The 18,823-nt window shown below is 41.5% G+C and overlaps 1 protein-coding gene across 1 annotated transcript; it reads left to right on the top strand.

Moving 5' to 3' along the window:
* The first annotated feature begins 1,130 nt into the window (after window positions 1–1,130).
* FBXO4 (F-box protein 4) lies at window positions 1,131–11,891 on the top strand. Its single transcript, XM_042455208.1, has 7 exons — window positions 1,131–1,403; window positions 5,297–5,532; window positions 5,923–6,143; window positions 7,831–7,903; window positions 8,746–8,915; window positions 9,152–9,327; window positions 11,430–11,891. The coding sequence occupies exons 1-7, from the start codon at window positions 1,227–1,229 to the stop codon at window positions 11,514–11,516; spliced, it is 1,140 nt and encodes a 379-aa protein (XP_042311142.1). The 5' UTR covers window positions 1,131–1,226; the 3' UTR covers window positions 11,517–11,891.
* Window positions 11,892–18,823: the final 6,932 nt, after the last annotated feature.

Here is an 18,823-nt window from a genome sequence, read left to right as displayed (position 1 = left end):
TTCAGCTTTCTTGACTGCCTGAAGTTTTGCAGCCCCCTTGTCCTCCTTTGTAGTCAGGTCAGGGTGACCAGCCAGCCAGCCAGCCAGCCTCCTTTTCCAGGACAGTTCCTCCATTTGGATCTTCTGCCCAGGAGCAAATCCACAATACCCTCCATTTGGAGCATGAATTTAAGCATGGTTTTTAACCTATTTGATCAAGTCCAACATTTTGTAGTACCATGCCCTCCTTTGAGGTGAGGGGGACGTCTGGCCACCCAATTTAGAGTGGCCTATGGAACTGCAGGCTTCAGCTTCTCCCCAGCTGTGTGTGTGTGTGTGTGTGTGTGTGTATATATATATGTCTGCATATGTGTGTGTTTATATATGTAGGTATATATATGTGTGTATTGTGTGTATGTGTATGTCTATGAATGTATGCGTTTTTATATACGTGTGTATGTGTATGTTTTATATGTGTGTGTATGTATGTATATGTGTGTATATATGTGTTTATATTAACAATAATAAATTTTATTTATATACTGCCTTTCCAAAGGATCAAGGCAGTACATTGTGTTTGTATATATGTGTATATGTATATGTGAGTATATTATTATTATATTATATAGCGCTGTACATACATTCAGTAAAATAGATAAATAAACCTGCCCCTGGATTACATTCTACGAAATAATAGCATAATACATATAAAATAATACATAATAAATAATACATGAAAGGGTTCAGTAAAATAAGGCAGGCAACAAATTAAAAACATCAGATAACAATCACGCAATGCCTGGGAATGCTTCCCTGGAGAGGATGGTCTTCAACTCAGTTTTTAAGTACAGTATGTATATGTGTGTGTGTGTGTGTGTCTGCATATGTGTGTTTATAAATGTATGTGTGTGTATGTATACGTATGTTTATATATGTATGCATGTATGTGTTTATAAATGTGTGTATGTATGTATACATGAGTGCGTATGTATGTCTCTATATGTTTATATATGTGTGTGTGTGTGTCTGAGTGTATATCTGTGCACATAAGTGTGTGTTTATATATGTGTGTATAGTTGTGTGTTAGAGGTAAATACACAACGGTGTTGGGGCGGTGGCGCTGGGAAGGGCCTTGGGCGGGAGACGGGGTTGGGCTGGGTGTTGTGTCCGGTCCTTCTCCCGCTGAGGCCCGCCTTGGTCCCGGGGCCCTTGGAGCCGGCGCCGCCGAGGCAGGCTTCCGGGACGCGATGGCGGAGAGCGGCGCAGGAGGAAGCGGCAGGGAGTGGGGCCGCCTGGAGTGGGCGCTGCGCCACAGCCTCCGCCTGCTGCTGAGGGAGAAGAGGGGGCCCCGGGAAGAAGGACAGCAGGAGGAGGAGGAGGAGGGGCAAGCGGCGCCATCGCCCAGCGCCCTGGAGGCCTTGCCGGTGAGCCCCCTTCCAGCCCTTTCCGACTTGGGATCTGGACAAGTTCCTTCAGAGGCTGAGAGAGTGTCACCCCCTCGAAAGGTCGGGATTCGAACCCAGGTCCCCAGAGTCATGATACTATAGCCCAACCCTCAGACCATAGCATTGAAGATTATACACTCGTAATTTAGCGGTTGCTATTCCACTTTTACTGCTCCAGCTGCATCCTGGGATTTGCAGTTCAGGGAGGGGCGTTTGGGATATTCAGCCGGAGAGCTCGGACCCTCACTGAACTACAAACCCCAGAATGCAACAGGAGGCACTCAGGGCAGTTAAAAGTGAAATAAGAGTGTAGCGTGACGATTTCCTTCTACGTCGTATTGGCTCTTCCTCTTCTATTGGAAGAAGGGAGGGACGCCTCTCGCTTTTGGCTCCGCCCTCTTTTCCTCTTCGTCCTTATTGGCTGCCACGATTTTAGGACCCCCCCTTTTCATTGCGTGACGTCATTCGCCCATTGGCCACGCCCACCAGCATCAGATGTTATTATTACCACCATTTTGTTGCTGGGTGCCTTCAAGTCTTTTCCAACTTAGAGACAGTGTGGCCTAGTGGTTTGAGTGTTGGACTAGGACTCTGGAGGCCTGGGTTCAAATTCCTGTTCAGCCACTGGGTGACCCTGGGCAAGGCACACTCTCTCAGCCTCAGAGGATGGCAAAGACCAACTTTGTCCATTTGTTTACTTATTTTATTCCATTCCTATGCCACCTAAACATTTTTAAAAACAACATTTACATTAACAATAAAGATTTAAAATGGTCAATAACATCTGAAAAACAGTATAGCATCACATTATGTTAAAATACACAAAGGTTAAAAAGCATGGCTAAAAACCCTTCTGAACACACCTTGCCAAGAAAACCCCACCATAGGTTCACCACAAGTCAGAAACGGAAGGAGGACAAGGCGCCGTAAAATGTAGGACATTAAACAAAAAAAAATGAGACATGAAAAGATTAAAAACTAAAAAACACTCATGTAAATTTATACTTCTTAGCCATGCTCAACATGGAGGACATTTTGGCATTTCTTCTGGAGAAAAGGTTGACATGTAGGACATGTCCTGGAAAAGGAGGACATCTGGTCTACCAAGGCCTGAAAACACAACAACAAAAGGCCAGGGTGACCAGGGGTCCTCCTTTCCCAGAACCTGTACTCGATTTCGACCTTCTGTCCAGAAGGAATCCCAATATGTCCTCCATTTTGAGCATGACTACGCATGAATTTGTGTTTATATGAGTGTTTTTAGCTTTGTATTTTGTAATGTCCTACGTTTTCCTTGAATGTCCCACATTTTGCAGTGCCTTGTTTTCCTTTGCGGTGAGGACTTCTGGTCACCCTGCCAAAGGCTGAACCTATCATGGGGTTTCCTTGGCAAGTTTCTTCAGAGGAGGGTTCACCTGGGAGGTGCTGCATTATTTTAAAGTGTATGGTTTTTTTAAAGTGCTTTTATCTTTTTAATTATATTCTGTTTTTAAATAAATGATCTGTTTTATTATTACAGTAGTCAAATTCCTTTTTAACTGTCATTTTTGTAAGTTTTTGGTTGTACGGTACACTCGTCCCTCCGCATCTGCGGCTTTGACTTTTGCAAATTTGATTAATCACGGATTTTGTCAATGTGTTCCTTCTAGGAATATCTAGGTCCTCCAGGGCAACTCTATGGTCAGCTTGAACCAAAGGTCTCGCTGAAGGCACCTAGAGGTTCTTAGAGAGCGTACTCCACTAGGTGTTTGTAGCTCCTCCAGCGCAATTCTATGGTCAATGCCTGCCAGATGTTGACCACAGGGTTGCACTGGAGGACTTAGAGATCCCTAGAGAGGTGTTCTCTCAGGTAAAAACAGTATTTTTGTTATTTGTGGTTTTTCCACATTCACGGGGATCCTGTGCCCCTGACCCCAGCAAATGTGGAGAGATGAATGTACTGTGTTTTTAGACTGTAAGGTGTTTTGAATCCCAATTTTGGCGGAAAGGGGGGGTACAAATAAATATAATAATAATAATAATAATAATAATAATAATAATAATAATATTCAAAGAAAAATCTACCAAACAGTGATTGCCTCCACTGGCTTCTTCATCAGGCAAGATGTTACAAACCAAACAGGAGAAAAGTGGAGATGTTAGTCAGATGCCTACATTTTGTTCTTTCTGTCCTTAGTTAAGGGGCTATGAGGAGGGTTTCTTTAGCAGGCAGACCTCCTCCTTCTGGCCATGTGGCAACTGGAAGATTTTCAAAGTCCAGGAAAGTTAAAGTCCATTTGCATCTCAACAAGGATTTGCCTTTGTCATCTACAGTGTAGATATAATGCAGTTTGACACCACTCTAAGTACTTTAGCGCCATCCTTTGGAATCCTGGATTTGATTGAATGCTGATCAAAACAGAGACTGCAGTCAAGAAATCAGAAGAAGACTAGGAATGGGAAGGGCCACCATAAAAGAACTAAACAAGATCCTAAAGTGCAAAGATACTCAGCTAAACACTAAAGTTAGAATCGTCCAAGCCATTTTCCCATCACCATGTACAGGATGTGAGAGCTGGACAGTCAAGAAAGTGATTAGGAAGAAAACCAATCTGTCTGAGATGTGATCTGGAGAAGAGTGCTGAGGATACCATGGACAGACAAAAAGACAAACAAATGGGTCCTTGAACAGATAAAGCCTGAACTCTCCCGAGAAGCAAAGATGATTAAATTGAGGCTGTCGTACTTTGGCAACATCATGAGAAAACATAACTCACTAGAAAAGACAGCAACGACAATAATAAATAATAATAAAAGCTTTATTTTTAGCCCGCCTTTCCTGGGATCAAGGCAGGTCACAACAGCCAAAAACACAATACAATCAATATACAACAAAATTAAAATACAGAAAATACAAAATTTTACAACAGTTAAAATCCAGCTAAAAAGTTCCCAACTAGCACAAAATTGCAAAAATTGCAAAAACAATGAGGAGAGAGGAGGGGGCAACATGGAAGATAATGCTAGGAAAGACAGTAAAAAGAGGTGAAGACCTCACTTCAGATGGATAGACTCAACTGGAAAAGTCACAGGCATGGATTGGCAGGATCTGAGCAGGGAGATAGAGGGGAGATGTCTCATCCACAGGGTTGCCATGAGTTGGGACCAACTCGAGAGTAGTTAACAACAACATGCTAAGTTACATACAGAATCATAGAATTTTATGGTTTATTTGCCAAAACAACTGGAAGAGCTGACAAATGCACTTATGCTTAAAATGAGGTGACAGCAAGTCTCAGGACAAAAATCCTGCCTTCAACAAGACTGCCAATTTATTTCCCTCTCTTATACACAATAACAACTCTTTATTAATAATTTATTTCTGTTAATTTTGTATATATAATTTTAAAATGACTGAGGTGTTTCAGCTGTAATGAAGGTTGTCAGTTAATTATTTTTATGTATGCATTGTATGCACATATTCTTGTGCCTGCATTATAATATATTATTAGGGTTGCCATAAGTCGGAAATGACTTGAAGGCACAACTGTTATATTATATTATTGATTTAAATCCCACCTTTTTCCCAACATGGAAACCAGAGCATCTTATTTTTAACTACAAAGAACTTGTTCTGATATCTTCGACACAGTAAGCTTTGCCATTTTTAAATTCTTAATTATGTCTGTTCTTGAGTGCCTTTAAGTTCTTGCCAACTTATGGTGATCCTATCACAGGGTTTTCTAGGCAAGTTTGTTCAGAGGGAATTTGCACTTGCCATTCTCTGAGGCTGAGAGAGTGTGACTTGCCCAATGTTACCCAGTGGGTTTCCTGTACATGGACAGAAAACTCTGCTGGACGTATTCTTATGTTCTTAAATTTCTTCTTTTCAGATAGATGTAAAATTATACATTATGTCCTTTCTGACACCCAAAGATCTAAGTTATTTGGGAAGTACCAGTTGCTACTGGAGGACTGCAGTCCGAGATCCCTTACTTTGGAGATACTTTCTGATTCGGGATGTTCCTTCTTGGCATACCATTGATTGGAAATCACTCCCAGATGCAAACATATTTAACAGACCTTTTTCTGAGTTCCATAGCAGTGCCTCATATGATTACATGGAAGTGTAAGTATCTTCTGACAGAACAATCCTACACAAACGTACTCAGAAGCAAATCATGCTGTGTTCAAATGAAAGCAATCCAATTCATGTAAGCCTCGCTCAGATCAATGGGGATTATTTCTGAATAGATATGTATTGGATTGTACTATGGGTCTCTTGGACACTGGGTTTAAATCCAAACAATTATAATTTCATGCAAAATTTGGTTTCAACCTATATTGGGAACCTGATTGATATCTGGTTCATCTCTGCTTAGTCTAAGCTGTTTTAATATACTCTGTATTTCCCCCTACTGTTTTGAAGCCTTTCAGCATAACAGGCATTGACTGTGCTGGCAAATGCATAACTCATCTATATACTTTTGCAATCAGCTTTGTTGTTGTTTTTACACAGGTATAAAAACTGCTATTCCTGTTGCAAACGATCTCTGAAATCCAGGCAGACTCCATATGGAGCCATGGCATCCTTTTTACAGTCATTGATTACACAGGCTGAGCCTCGCTTTGCTATGTTTGGGCCTGGTTTAGAAGATCTGGATGAATCTTTGGTGCACAAAATGATGACAAGTCCAGAAATGTTGCCACTGGCTGGTATACCTTCAAGGCAAATACATGGTAATTTCTTATCCCTACTTTTTACATTGGAGAACTCTGCCATCAGAGCCTCCAAGACATCCCAAGCCCTTCTGGTCAGAGCTTGATATAGTGGAAGCGCAGAAGTAGTAGTCTTAGAGAGATGTATTTACTTATCTTCCATTTATTTATGTATGGAAGTATATAAGTACCCTCCCATTGATCCAGTGGGGTTTATATTTATTCCCCATAATGAGGAGAGGTAGGGAAATCTAAAGCCTCACCCAGTCTGTTCTCTTTTTACCCATCCAAGTAAGGATTATGGAACTTTCTGACAGGGTTTGCAGCAGGATCTAAGAACTCACTATTCACCCTGGATGTAGTGGAGGAGGTCTATAGAAACTAGAGAGCTGCTTTGTAAAAAAAAAAAAAAATGATTTAGACTATCTGTTTGAGGTACAGAAGGCCAAAGCTTCCTTGGACACAGAGATGTGGGAAGACTGTGGGAAATATTGCCCATTTGCAACTGCCTGAAGTAGAAAATGATTTAGAGGAGTTCATGGCTGGTTGCATTCACAAAAACATCATCCCCAGTACTACATCTTCTCTCAACCAAGCTCAACTTGTTGCCAAGAGACTAACAAAGAAGATACATGGTCCCTCACAGCAAAAATAACGAGAAAGGGGAACTGGAAAGTGATGCAAAGCTGGTACTGCGAATTCTGAATAAGCAAACTCATATGTTAAAGTTGAGCCTGTGATCAGTAGGTGCATATGGTTCATACAAAGGGTCTAAGACCTGTTAATCTAGGTAGCTGCATACACACATGTTAATCATGTCAATACTGTATTATTATAACCCGTTTTATAGGAACAGGAACATTTATCACATGCTTCTTATTACTAAGGCTTGAAAGTGGTTTGGGGGACTATCATAGTTATTGGGCTTTAAAGTCTTTGAAGCCATGCATGTGTCTGATGGCACCCTCATATAAAGGCCCAACCTTTATTTGCACAGAAGTACAATTTTTCCTTGCCAGTAAATCTGTCACTAGCTAGAAGAGGAACTATTAACTGCTCCACTAATTTGCTATAGCTTGCATATGAAATATATCTTTGTTATACTTGTAGCTTTGTGTTTCTTTTGCAATTGAGTTTATATCCCAAAGCTTTTATAAGTACGTACCTTGACGGAGAAGTGTCTCTGCTACTTTGTGTATCTATAATCTGATCAGGATTCCAGGAGTGCTTCTTGATGGGAAGAGGAGACCAACTTTACACAGTAGATACACAATTGATTATTGCCAATATCCTAACAGCAAGCTTTCAGAGAGCCCTGCATTGAGGCAGAATCTGTCACAGTACACTGAGGAGAGGAGAGTGTTTGTCTTTTACAGGACAGAAATGTAATTATTGCAGCAGATATGGGCCATGGTTGTTGGAACATCCTGGGCTGGGTGTAGATAACCTACTCCAGGTTTTCTACTGTATGTCTGGGAAGGCTGGAACTACAGAACAATAAAGTCTGTATTTCTTTGAAGTATCTGAGGATCCTATAGTTTTACTTTTGAGAACTCGAGCTTTCAAACAAAATGAAAAATATGCCTTCAGTTATCAATAGGTATTGTTATTTAGGTATTGTACGGATTCTACAGTATTAATGATCTCCATGGGTGTTTCAGATCTGTTCTCAAAAGTATTTTCTTTCTCCTCCACTGGCTTCAAACAGGGATTGGATCAGGAGTCACATTTCACCTGAACAGCCAGAAATTCAACATTCTAACACTGTACTCAAGAACCAGGTACATTTTATATGGCGTCTTTTGCAAGGAAAAATAAATCCTACTTTAAGAAGTTTTTTCTCTGTGAAAGCTTCTTTCAGGGAAGTGTTTGACCACATCCTGGGTGCTGCATGACTCATTCCATGTGCACAACAGGGATTGAGGGTTGTACTTGCTGAACAGCATTTTTCCAAGAGGCAAAATGTATATGTGATTGGCGAAAACTATGGAGATCTCCTTGTACAGTACTGTTCTCCCTTAGAGTCACTTGGGAGGGAAAGTAGCACATGCAACTACTGCTAATCAGTGATTGCAGTGCCACCTGAGAGTACTTCTCTCTTCCAACCAGGGAGCCAGTGATGTCAATGACCTCTCTAATGTCATTCAGCTTGCAGAAGATAGCTCCCCTCCCCACAGCTATGCTGTTGCTTCTTATCAAGTCACCATATACTATCTTGAACATATCCAGTTTTGTTCAGTTTTGGAAGTTAAGCAGGATTGGGCCTGGGTTAGAACATGCATGAGAGACCACCTGGGGATCCCAGGGATTTCTCCATATAACTAGGAAAGCATTCTGCCTGAAGCCCTTGAGGCCTGCTGCCAGTCAGTGTTTAAAGAAATGGTCTAGATGAAGCAATGGCCTGACCATTATGAGGCTGTTTCCTATTGTTGTTGCTTCAAATATATCCTGCCTTTTCACCAAAATTGGAACTCAGGGAGACTAACAACATCTGAAACAGTTAAAAGCACTTGCAAAGATACAAATATGCTTCCTAAAATTGTAGTTTTGAACACCTTTTATTCAGAATTGCTTTTGCCTGCTTTACAAAATATCTGAAGAGATTGGTTTTGCATTTTTCCAGCAAGGAAAGACGCAGAGCAAAGGAAGAGGACACTACTCCCATCAACAAAATGTTCCATGTTGAAAACAGTGTTGATGGCACAACACAGTACACTCTGATTGAACACGTTAAAAATATGTGTGGACAAATTGATGGATTCATCTACGTTGCAGATGCTGAGGTGCATAAAAGTAAGGACATCTGAATGATGCTGGCATTTTCCAAAGGGTGTTTTAGGAATTCACTCAGGGATAAGAGTCAAATGGCTCTCCAGATATTGGACTGTAAGTCTCAGGAGCCCTAGTCAGTATAGCCAGTGGTGAGGAATGTTGAGAGTTGCAATCTAATAAGATGTGGAGGGTCATGTGATTCCCATCACTACTGCAACTGGTGGAAGATGTTGAAACAAATTTCTCTCTCTTTGCAGGACACAACCGCCAAACTGAATTTGCCAGAATAGCAGCAATGCTTGATCCAGCTCTTGGACCTTCAAACAGACCTCTCTTGGTTTTGTCCTGCATTTCTAATGCTGAGATTGAAAGAATCCCCTGTGTTTACATGGCACATCAGCTGCAACTAAACCTCTTTAGCCAACCTTGGATGGTATTTTTTATTTTATCTCATTGTCTCTTTTCAAAATTATCTTCTTTGATCTGTTTGCATCATGTAACTGACTTCAGGAAGTACTTCTTTGCATTCTGTAATTAACTGCATAGTCCTATATGTCAGGAGTGTGGAAACTTTTTCCTGTTGAGATCTGTGTTATTTTGATTAAAACAGGCAGGTTCCATGTTCCAGCCATGTGAGTGGCAAAAGATAAAAATAAGCAGGGCTGTAAGAGGATGTGACTCTTACCCTTACTCACCACAATGCCATATGCTTTGTAGTTGCAGGGCAAAATGAGTAATATTAATGGCCCAGATATCAATGGGGTCAGTGAGAGATGTGGCCTGAGGATAGGTCCAGAGATCTGGACTGAGGATCATGGTGTGCCTTTTGGCCTATGAACTGGTGGTTTCTCACACCACCTACACATCTCTACGGTATAGGATTTCACCCTAAATTATATAGCTGTTAATATGAGGTGGTAAATGGCCCCTTGCTTTGATGTGTTGTTGTTTTTTAAACCATGTGCATTAGCAAACTGATAAAGCAAAAAGTCATAACCTAAGTGCAGCCTCCTTCATAAAGATTAAAATATTGATACTAGACACTGGAGATCAAGGAGAAGACAATATATAGCCTCTGTGCCACCCAGCCACGTTGCTGGATTTTGATGACACAACAGTGGTAAGAAAGGTCACATTTTCCCCACTTCAATACAGGTAAAGAAGGTGCACAAGAAAGGTGTACACTTCTGTGGATGTCTCCAGGAATTGTGATTCACCTTAATAAGGCACATGGTCCCCACATTGTATGCCTTGTCTGCCTTGAAGTAAGCAGTGAATATCCAGGTATAAAATCAACAATTCCTTGCATGGGAAAAAGCACTGGTTATCCAGCTGCCACCACCAAAAGAGATTTGTTGACCAGAATGGGGTGTAGCCCTTGTAGGGTGATTTGGAAACTTCAGCATGGCCCACTAACCTGCAGAGGTTGTTTTCCCCCATTATGTTCATTCCCTGGCTGGCTGTTGTAATAAAATGCTAATGTCAAAACTTGAAAGAAGATTACTGTCTGAACTTCCCAGAATCTCCCAATCAACATGGCCACCAAGGAGTTGTAGTCACCAAAAAGGGTTACTTTTTTCCAAGCTCTGCTAGATTCAACACAGCCTCAACTGATCCAGCAAGACAATTCTTATGTTTATCCTTGAGTATTTTTTCCTTGTAAACCATAATTGTATCATTATGGTTTAAAAGGCAAAGCTACAAGGAGAAATATAAGAATTGTCTTGCTGGATCAGTTTAAGCTGTACAGAATCTAGTAGAATGAGCCACTGTGGCACAGTGGTTTGAGTGTTGGACTAGGATGCTGAAAGACCATGGCTCAAATCTCCACTCAGCCATTTGATGACCTTGGGAAAGTCAGACTCACAGCTTCAAATGAAGTTAGGAATTAACCTCTGAATAAGATTTGTCAAGAAAACCCTATAATACGGTTGCCATAAGTTGGAGTCAACTTGAAAGCAAATAACAACATACCTGAACCATAACTGCTTAACTCCTCAAGTGTGCCCATGTGTTACCTTTTCACGTGATCATCCCAGAGCATTACAGAGGTGGCTGATGTACTCTATGACTTGTCCCAGGGCCTATCACTGATTTCAGGAATCCACTTTCTTCATAGGAAAGTTAATAGCCTCTGTGCTACATGCCTTGCAGAAGACTGTAACAGGTATTTTGTCATTTTCTCCTTCATGGCTTGTCACTCCATTCTGATGTTGCCCCCTCTCTCTCCACTTTTCAGACATATTTCCACTACTATTTTTAAAAAGATATCCACAAATATGGCAGTCTTGCGGTATCCTGTACAGCCAGTGGTTCCTAACCTTTGGTCCTCCATTTGTTTTGTACTTAAACTCCCAAAAGCCCCAGCCAACTTGACAAAAAGTTGAGAATTATGGAAGCTGAAGTCAAATTAACTGGAGGACCAAAGGTTAGGAACTACTGCCCATTGTACAGCTTTTCTTGCTTTTGGAAGGAAGATTTTTTGGTTTTATATAACAAGACACTCAACATCTGCTTCTCTTTTGGCTTTTACAGATTCAGGACACTGAAGCTGCCACCTTAGATGGACTATTGGATGGAATTCAATGGCTATTGGAACAAACTGAACATAAAAATACTTAATAATCAGAAGTTATTGAGAGTGGCAATAGAGTTTTTAAAACTACTTAATTTACAAGCAATATTTGATTCATCATTTTCTATTGATTTGACAGATCACAGAACAAAGTATTGTTTTTAAGAAGGACTGATACTGTCATAATATATGCTATTTAAAACATAGTCTTGGAAATGCAGAAAAGAACGCTGCAACCAGAGCTAGCTGAGCTAGCCATAAAAGAGTGCTCTTTCTCTTAGTGTTTCCTATAGATTTATATCAGTTGCCTTTTTCCCTACTGGATTTATCCCAATGATCTCTGATTGGTGCCAGGGACCGTCCCAGACATAGCATTGCTCAGGGCATTGTGAGACATTAAAATAGTCGTTATCTCGTCTTTAGTATGTGCATCTTTTGTGAATCGCCTTGGGTCCAATTTAGGAGAAAGACTGCATATTAAATAAAATGTGTGAGGAATTAAAAGGGGTTTAATTCCTGGTATCTGCCCACAAATGCCATGTATCTAAACCTGGTTTGAGTCCTGATAGCACTCAATGGCAGTATCTTAATGATACTGACATATTAGACTTCAGCTTAGACTTGGGGAATTTGAATTAGCTTAATTAATTAATTTAGGATCTTATCCCTGTTTATACAGCTAGAAACAAGAGATTGGCAGAGACAAAGTATTTCAAATTAATTGATAAACGTATTGAGGAAATACACACATGCTAAAGACAACCTTTCACTCACAAAAAGACTCAGGAATAAAGGGATTAGCTGTGTATATAGAGGAGGCATTCTAATGGGTGATAATTACCTGAATGAGGCTGTTCTTTATGATGAATGGATGTTTCGAGACCCAAGTTATACAGAAGGGACTGTGAAAGCAGCTGAGGGTCTGAGCTAAATCAAATTTCCATAGTAAAGATTATTTTGATATAGATAGATTAAGAGGTGATAACTGCTGTCTCTGACGCCTGCCAGAAGACATCCTGGGGCTGTAAATTACCTTAATCCCTCATGTAAAATGTGAATCTTCCCTGCATGCAACTTCCTAAATTAGATGCTTTGATCTGCAAATTAACTTGGTCTATATACATGATGGTCTCACTTTGAATCTATGGCTGAACTAACATTTCCACTTAAGAATCATGCCAGAGAATCTACACACCCAGAACTATGGGAGACAATCCATTTTTCACAGCATTTCTCAGACAGAACTCAATAAATGATGCATTTCAAAGTGGGGCTTTTTTGGCCAAGAATTCTGGCCCCTTATGCACATGCTCAGTAAAATTTCTGTGATAGTATGAAAGATAGGTAACTCTTCATGGTACTGCCGGGTGGAGATACAGGGCCCATTCCCACTATGATTTATGTTGATTTGCAGATCGCTTTACTTGTGCCTCTTCCCATTGAAAATGGTTTCAGATGCAGCTGCGATTGTTCTGTCTCACTTTAAAGAAAGACACTTTTCTGATACTAGTTTTTTTGGTGGTTTGTTTGAAAAGAAGCAATTAGCAAGCATGTTCACTAAGTGGGTACAAAGGACCTGAATTGCATCAAAATGGAGGGAAGGGATTACTGAGGCAGTGGGCTGGTACAAATGTGTATCCCTCACCAGTTTTTGAGGACCTGTCCTACATTCCAACCTTTGGTTCAGGGGGAATTCCAAAACGCCCTCCATTCTGCAGACCAGGGTTTGAATCCCCACTGAGCCATGGAAACCCAATGGGTGGCCTTGGGCAATAATAACCCAGCCGATTCCCAAAAGGGAGGGAAAGGGGAACTTTTGTCAGGGAAGGGCTGCTGATGTGGGCTGGTGAGTCCTTCAAGGATCTGGCTGCCTCCTCCTCTGGGCCTCCAGTCTCTCAGCCTCATGAGACAGCAATGGCAAAACTTCCTCTGAAGAATCTGGCCAAGAAAACTCCCTCGGCTTCCTCTCCACTGGGGATTTTGGGCATCACCCCCCCCACACACACTCACACCAATCCTGGAGCCCCCAGACCGCCTGTTCCCCAGGAGGTTTGGGAGTTCTGGACTCCAGCAAGCAGCCCATGTTGTCACTGATGATGCATACTTGTGCATCATATGATTGACATATATATATATATATATAACCAGCTAGTGTGAACGACAAGCATGTCAAAATAGACACGAATGCAAGGAATTCTTGAAATAATTTGCTTAGATGGTGGGAACTAGGTATCGGCCTCAGTCAAATCTGCCACCTGGTGTCAAAACTGGTTTAAATGTAAGTGGGAATGGGCCCACAGATGATTAGTTTCCCAGTGGTAGCTTTCCGTCATAAACATATACCAGTTAGTAAAAATGGCCATCTAGAGCACCTATCCATGTGACAAGGAGAAATTATCTTCCTTAGCATATGTGGACATGTGGCAGCTTGCCTCATATTGGCATGTCCACCATAATAAGTTACAACTTCACAAATGCTTTCCTATATTCACCCATCTTTGTTTCAGGAATCAGCTGTGTTTACTCAGAGCTGTTAAGACTAGGTTTTCCTGCTTATCCAGTGTGCACATGCAATACTTGGGGCAGGCTGCATGACAAGCTCTTCAGTGTCTAGGTCAGAATGTTCTTAGGAAAATCTTTTTCCAGGAATGCCAAACAGCCAAGGCTGTGTAGCAGCATGGGAAATCTGTGCTCTTCCAGATGTTGTCAGTGTGTAGTTCCCCCTGTTCTAGATTACTGTCCATGTTGGCTGAGGGTAATAGGCACTGGATGTCAACAACATCTGGATGAATAAAAATTCCCTATGCCTGTTCCACAAACTGATGGTAGAGTATACCAAAACAAATGCTGTTTTAAATAATAATAATGGTTGTGGTGGTAATAATAATAATAATAATAATAATAATAATAATAATAATAAACAACCACTACCAGTATCAGATTTTTCCTCTTTTACAGTGACTGACTACAGGTAAAAGGATCCTTTCAGTGGTGGCATCGCACAAAGCAACTTCTTTTTTGAAAAACAAAACACTGGGCCCAGTGTTATTCAACATCTTTATCAATGACCTGGATGACAGAATTGGGAGCACACTTATCAAATTTGCAGATGACACCAAATTAGGAGGAATAGTTAATACTCCAGAGGACAGGACCAAGATTCAAAATGACCTGAATAGACTAGAAAGCTGGGCCAAAGCTAACAAAATGAAATTCAACACAGAGAAATGTAAGGTACTGCACTTAGGGCAGAAAAATGAAATGCACAGATATAGGATGGGAGACACATTGCTGAATGAAAGTACATGTGAAAGAGATCTAGGAGTCCAAGTAGACCATAAGTTGAACATGAGTCAACAGTGTGATGCGGCAGCTAAAAAGGCCAATGCAATTCTAGGCTGCATCAATAAAAGTATAGTGTCTAGATCAAGAGAAGTAATAGTGCCACTGTATTCTGCTCTGGTCAGGGCCCCACCTGGAATATTGTGTCCAGTTCTGGGCACCACAACTCAAAAAGGACATTGAGAAACTGGAGCGTGTCCAGAGGAGGGCGATTAAAATGGTGAAAGGTCTGGAAATCTTGCCCTATGAGGAACGACTCAGGGAGCTGGGGATGTTTAGTCTGGAGAAGAGAAGGTTAAGAGGTGATATGATAGCCCTGTTTAAATATTTGAAAGGATGTCACATTGAGGAGGGAGCAAGCTTGTTTTCTGCTGGTCCAGAGAACAGGACCCGGAACAATGGATGCAAGCTACAGAAAAAGAGATTCCACCTCAACATTAGGAAGAACTTCCTGACAGTAAGGGCTGTTCGACAGTGGAACACACTCCCTCAGAGTGTAGTGGAGTCTCCCTCCTTGGAGGTCTTCAAACGGAGGCTGGATGGCCATCTGTCGGGTATGCTTTGATTTGGATTTCCTGCATGGCAGGGGGTTGGACTGGATGGCCCTTGTGGTCTCTTCCAACTCTATGAATTCTATCTTACTTGGATTTCTTTTTAAATGCTGTGTTTTACTTTATTACAGTTTTGCAGTACATTTATGTCTTAATGTGTTTTTAATATTCGGTGAACCTCCCACTGAGATTCTCATTATGCAGTGGCTTCTTAATAAAGGAAATGAATAAATTGGCCGGTATATCAAAGCAGCTGATTTTGATTTGTTATAATTGTATGTAAGTTGTAAACTCCTTTGAACTTTATGGGGAAGGCATCATATAAATGCTTTCAACCAAGGATGGGAACTTTATGGATACTCAGCATCCGTTATGTTGACTATGGTGCATTACAGACTGCTTGAAAGCGGCGGTCTGCCACTGCCGCTGCCATTAGCGGCGCCGAGGAGCCCCAGCAGCCAAGCCACGAGGCTCCCTGCCGCCGCAAAAAAGAAGTGCCAAAATGGCGCTTCTTGTTGCGGCGCACTAATTACACCGCAAGCCACCAATGGCGCACTCGCGGCGTCATTAGTGCCACGTCATGTGTGGACGCTAAGTGTCCGCTACATTAAGATAGCGGCGCCCGTGTAGAACGGGTGCCGCCATTTTGTACATCCCCAGGATGTACTAGGGTTAGGGGCGTGAGTAAAGCACGCTCTTTCCTAACCCTAGTACATCCTGGGGACGTACTTTACGCCCGTGCAGAACGGGCCCAAGCTGGCCAAGGCTGATGGGAGTTGTCATTTGGCAATTCATTCCCCACCCCAGCTTTAAATGTTTATACAGTATGTCATTTTGGGCTCTTTAATAAATCGAGATTGTTTAGGCTATAACCCCTCTAGTGCTGGAAATGTTCAGAAATAGATTTAGGTTGCAGCCTTTTACTCATTTACCTGGAAGTAAGACCCATTGAATTCATGGAGGCTTAATTTGGAGTAGCCATGTATAAAGCTACACTGTAAGAGCATGTATGTATATAACACTTCAACACGTTTAGTCCAGTTTCTGGAAATTTTCATGGGTCCCCTCGGTAGCCACCAGAGGTCACTTTTGTTCTGTAGTACAGCGATCCTAGTAAAGGATTTTGTAACTACTATAACATGATGCTTTTTAATTAAAACATCCCAGTAACATCAGGCCTTGCTGGAGAGAGAAATCCTATAAACCAGCAAATGGTATACAAATATTTCTTTTATTTTTCATTGTGCATGAAACCATTGATTTTAACAGGAAAAGTTTGTTTCCATTTATTTCTGCAGGCATTTAGTAGGAGAATAGAGGCCTACCTGTGAAATCCTTTCTCATTCTTCATTTTTATGTGTCTTGAATGTGAGACATGTGATGGTAACATAGGGTTTCTCTTTTAGAAATATGGCTTGGGTCCACACTATCTGAAAGACTGCATTTTCCTGCCTGAGTCTTAACGTCACTCCCACCACCTTCTTAGAGACATTTGGGGTGCTTCTACACTGTAGAAATAATGCAGTGTAACACCATTTTAACAGCCATGGCTCCATCCTGCAGACTCCTAGAACTTATAGTTTTATGAAGCACCAGGACTCTTTGGCAGAGAAGGCTAAAGACCTTGTAAAACTACAGATCTCAGGATTCCATAGAGTGAAACAACAGCATTTAAAGTGGTGTCAAATTGAATTATTTCTACAGTGTAGATGCACCCTAAGTGAGGACATGGGATCCAGTCTTCATGGTGGTTGTTCCCAGGTTATGGAATTCCCTGCCATAGAAGATTCAGTTAGCTCCCCATCTCCTTTCCTTTTTCTGGAAGGCAAAGGCTTTTTATTCAGGGAGGCCTTTTGTTTATAAATAAAGTGGCAGATAGTTGTGTTTTTATCTTTTATGTGTGTATTGTGTGCCTTCAAGTCATTTCCAATTTATGGAGTCCCTAAGGTAAACCTATCATTGGGTTTTCTTGGCAAGATCTGTTCAGAGGTGGTTTTGCCATTGCCTACCCTTGAGGTTGATAGCATGGGACTTGCCCAAGGTCACTCGGTGGGTTTCCATGGCCAAGCTGGGAACTGATTGTGTATTATATTGTGTTTATAACAGGACCTTGTGTTTTATAACTGAACTATCGTGTAATTTTTTAAAAACGTTTGTACAAATCGTTTTTGGGTCCTGCATAGGGAGAAAGATATGATATAAATCAGATAAAATAAATAAATGTTATAACCTGTGACCAGATACTTAAATAAATAGCCAGTGACCAGAATTAGAGCCATGGCTCTAATTCTACATGATAACAGCTTTCATGTTTGAGGAATGACAAACACAGCACACATATATTTTGTACTCTGGTCTGCATCAATGTTGACAAAAGGTGCTGGGCTCTATGGACAGCTGCCCTGTGTATTGGGCTGCAGAAAATAATGGTTGTAACAATGTAAAAGAAGCAACCAAATAGAAGCTTCTCAGTGAAGTAAATTCAGTCTTGAGTGAATCTACCCACACTGGCTATTGGATCTTCCTGGATAGGAAGGATGTACAAGGATTTCCTGCTGAGCCTTACTTGAAGAACATGGTCTTCTTTTGATCTGGGGTGTTCCTTTGGTCCTGGCTTATTTTTTTGGTGACAGCTACAAGCTTTGTCTGATGGCTGGTTCAGGGTTGCTGGTTCAGTATCATCCCAGGTCCTAAGGTTTCTAGATCTAGGTATGACCCCTCAGTGATATAATTAGGTGTTATACATTCAAAACGAATCCTAGTTGCTCACAGATTGTTATCAACATACACAAAGACGTGTACCATATTTTTTTGCCTGTAAATTAGGACAGAAACCTTAGCTAAAGGGGCAGTTCCCAGTTCAAGATGAAATGGAAGGATTGTTCCTTCTCATTTAGCTAGGGAGGTGGGATAAGGAACATTTTATATAGCTTACTTGCTTCTAGCCAAAAGATGCATGCAGCACAAAACAGAGGCTAAGCCCTGGCACTACAGTGACTGGGAGATAAGGAAGAAGCTAGCTCAAGGGCTGTACAGATGGATGGCATCTAGCCGCCCATTTAGTGGCTGGATCTGTGCCACAGCAACTGCATGCCACGGCACAGATCCGGTCACTGGAGAGCGCAAAAACTGGCTCCTTTTTACACCCTCTAAAGGGCGTCATAACCATGGTGCTACAGCTTTGTGATGCCCTTTTGGTATTACATCATTTAGATGCAGCGCTGGGGTCACACCATGATGCCGTGTGCCATCTAGAAGGGTGTGTGGTGTCATGGGGCAGAGTCACAGCATCCAGTGTGTGGACGCTGCGCCATGGCTCTGCCTACAGGCTGGCATAAAATGCCGGTCTGTATAGCCTCTCAGTAAATACATAGACCCCCTGGAAAATATTTGCATGTTGCAACAACAAATCAGATTTGCAAATTGTAGCAAGCTGCAGCTGTACAACTTGAGCTGGTGAA

Source organism: Sceloporus undulatus, chromosome 2 (assembly GCF_019175285.1).
Source record: "Sceloporus undulatus isolate JIND9_A2432 ecotype Alabama chromosome 2, SceUnd_v1.1, whole genome shotgun sequence".
In the NCBI taxonomy this organism is placed as follows: Eukaryota; Metazoa; Chordata; class Lepidosauria; order Squamata; family Phrynosomatidae; genus Sceloporus; species Sceloporus undulatus.
Note: the sequence above shows the minus strand (reverse complement) of the source record. Positions and strands in the feature narration are given on the sequence as shown.

Bases quoted from the DNA above. Each gene is read 5' to 3' on its own strand.
- FBXO4 (XM_042455208.1), top strand. From the start codon at position 1,227: ATGGCGGAGAGCGGCGCAGGAGGAAGCGGCAGGGAGTGGGGCCGCCTG. The intron at 7,904-8,745 runs GTACATTTTATA...GCATTTTTCCAG, and splicing joins ACACTGTACTCAAGAACCAG to CAAGGAAAGACGCAGAGCAA. The intron at 8,916-9,151 runs GTAAGGACATCT...CTCTCTTTGCAG, and splicing joins AGATGCTGAGGTGCATAAAA to GACACAACCGCCAAACTGAA.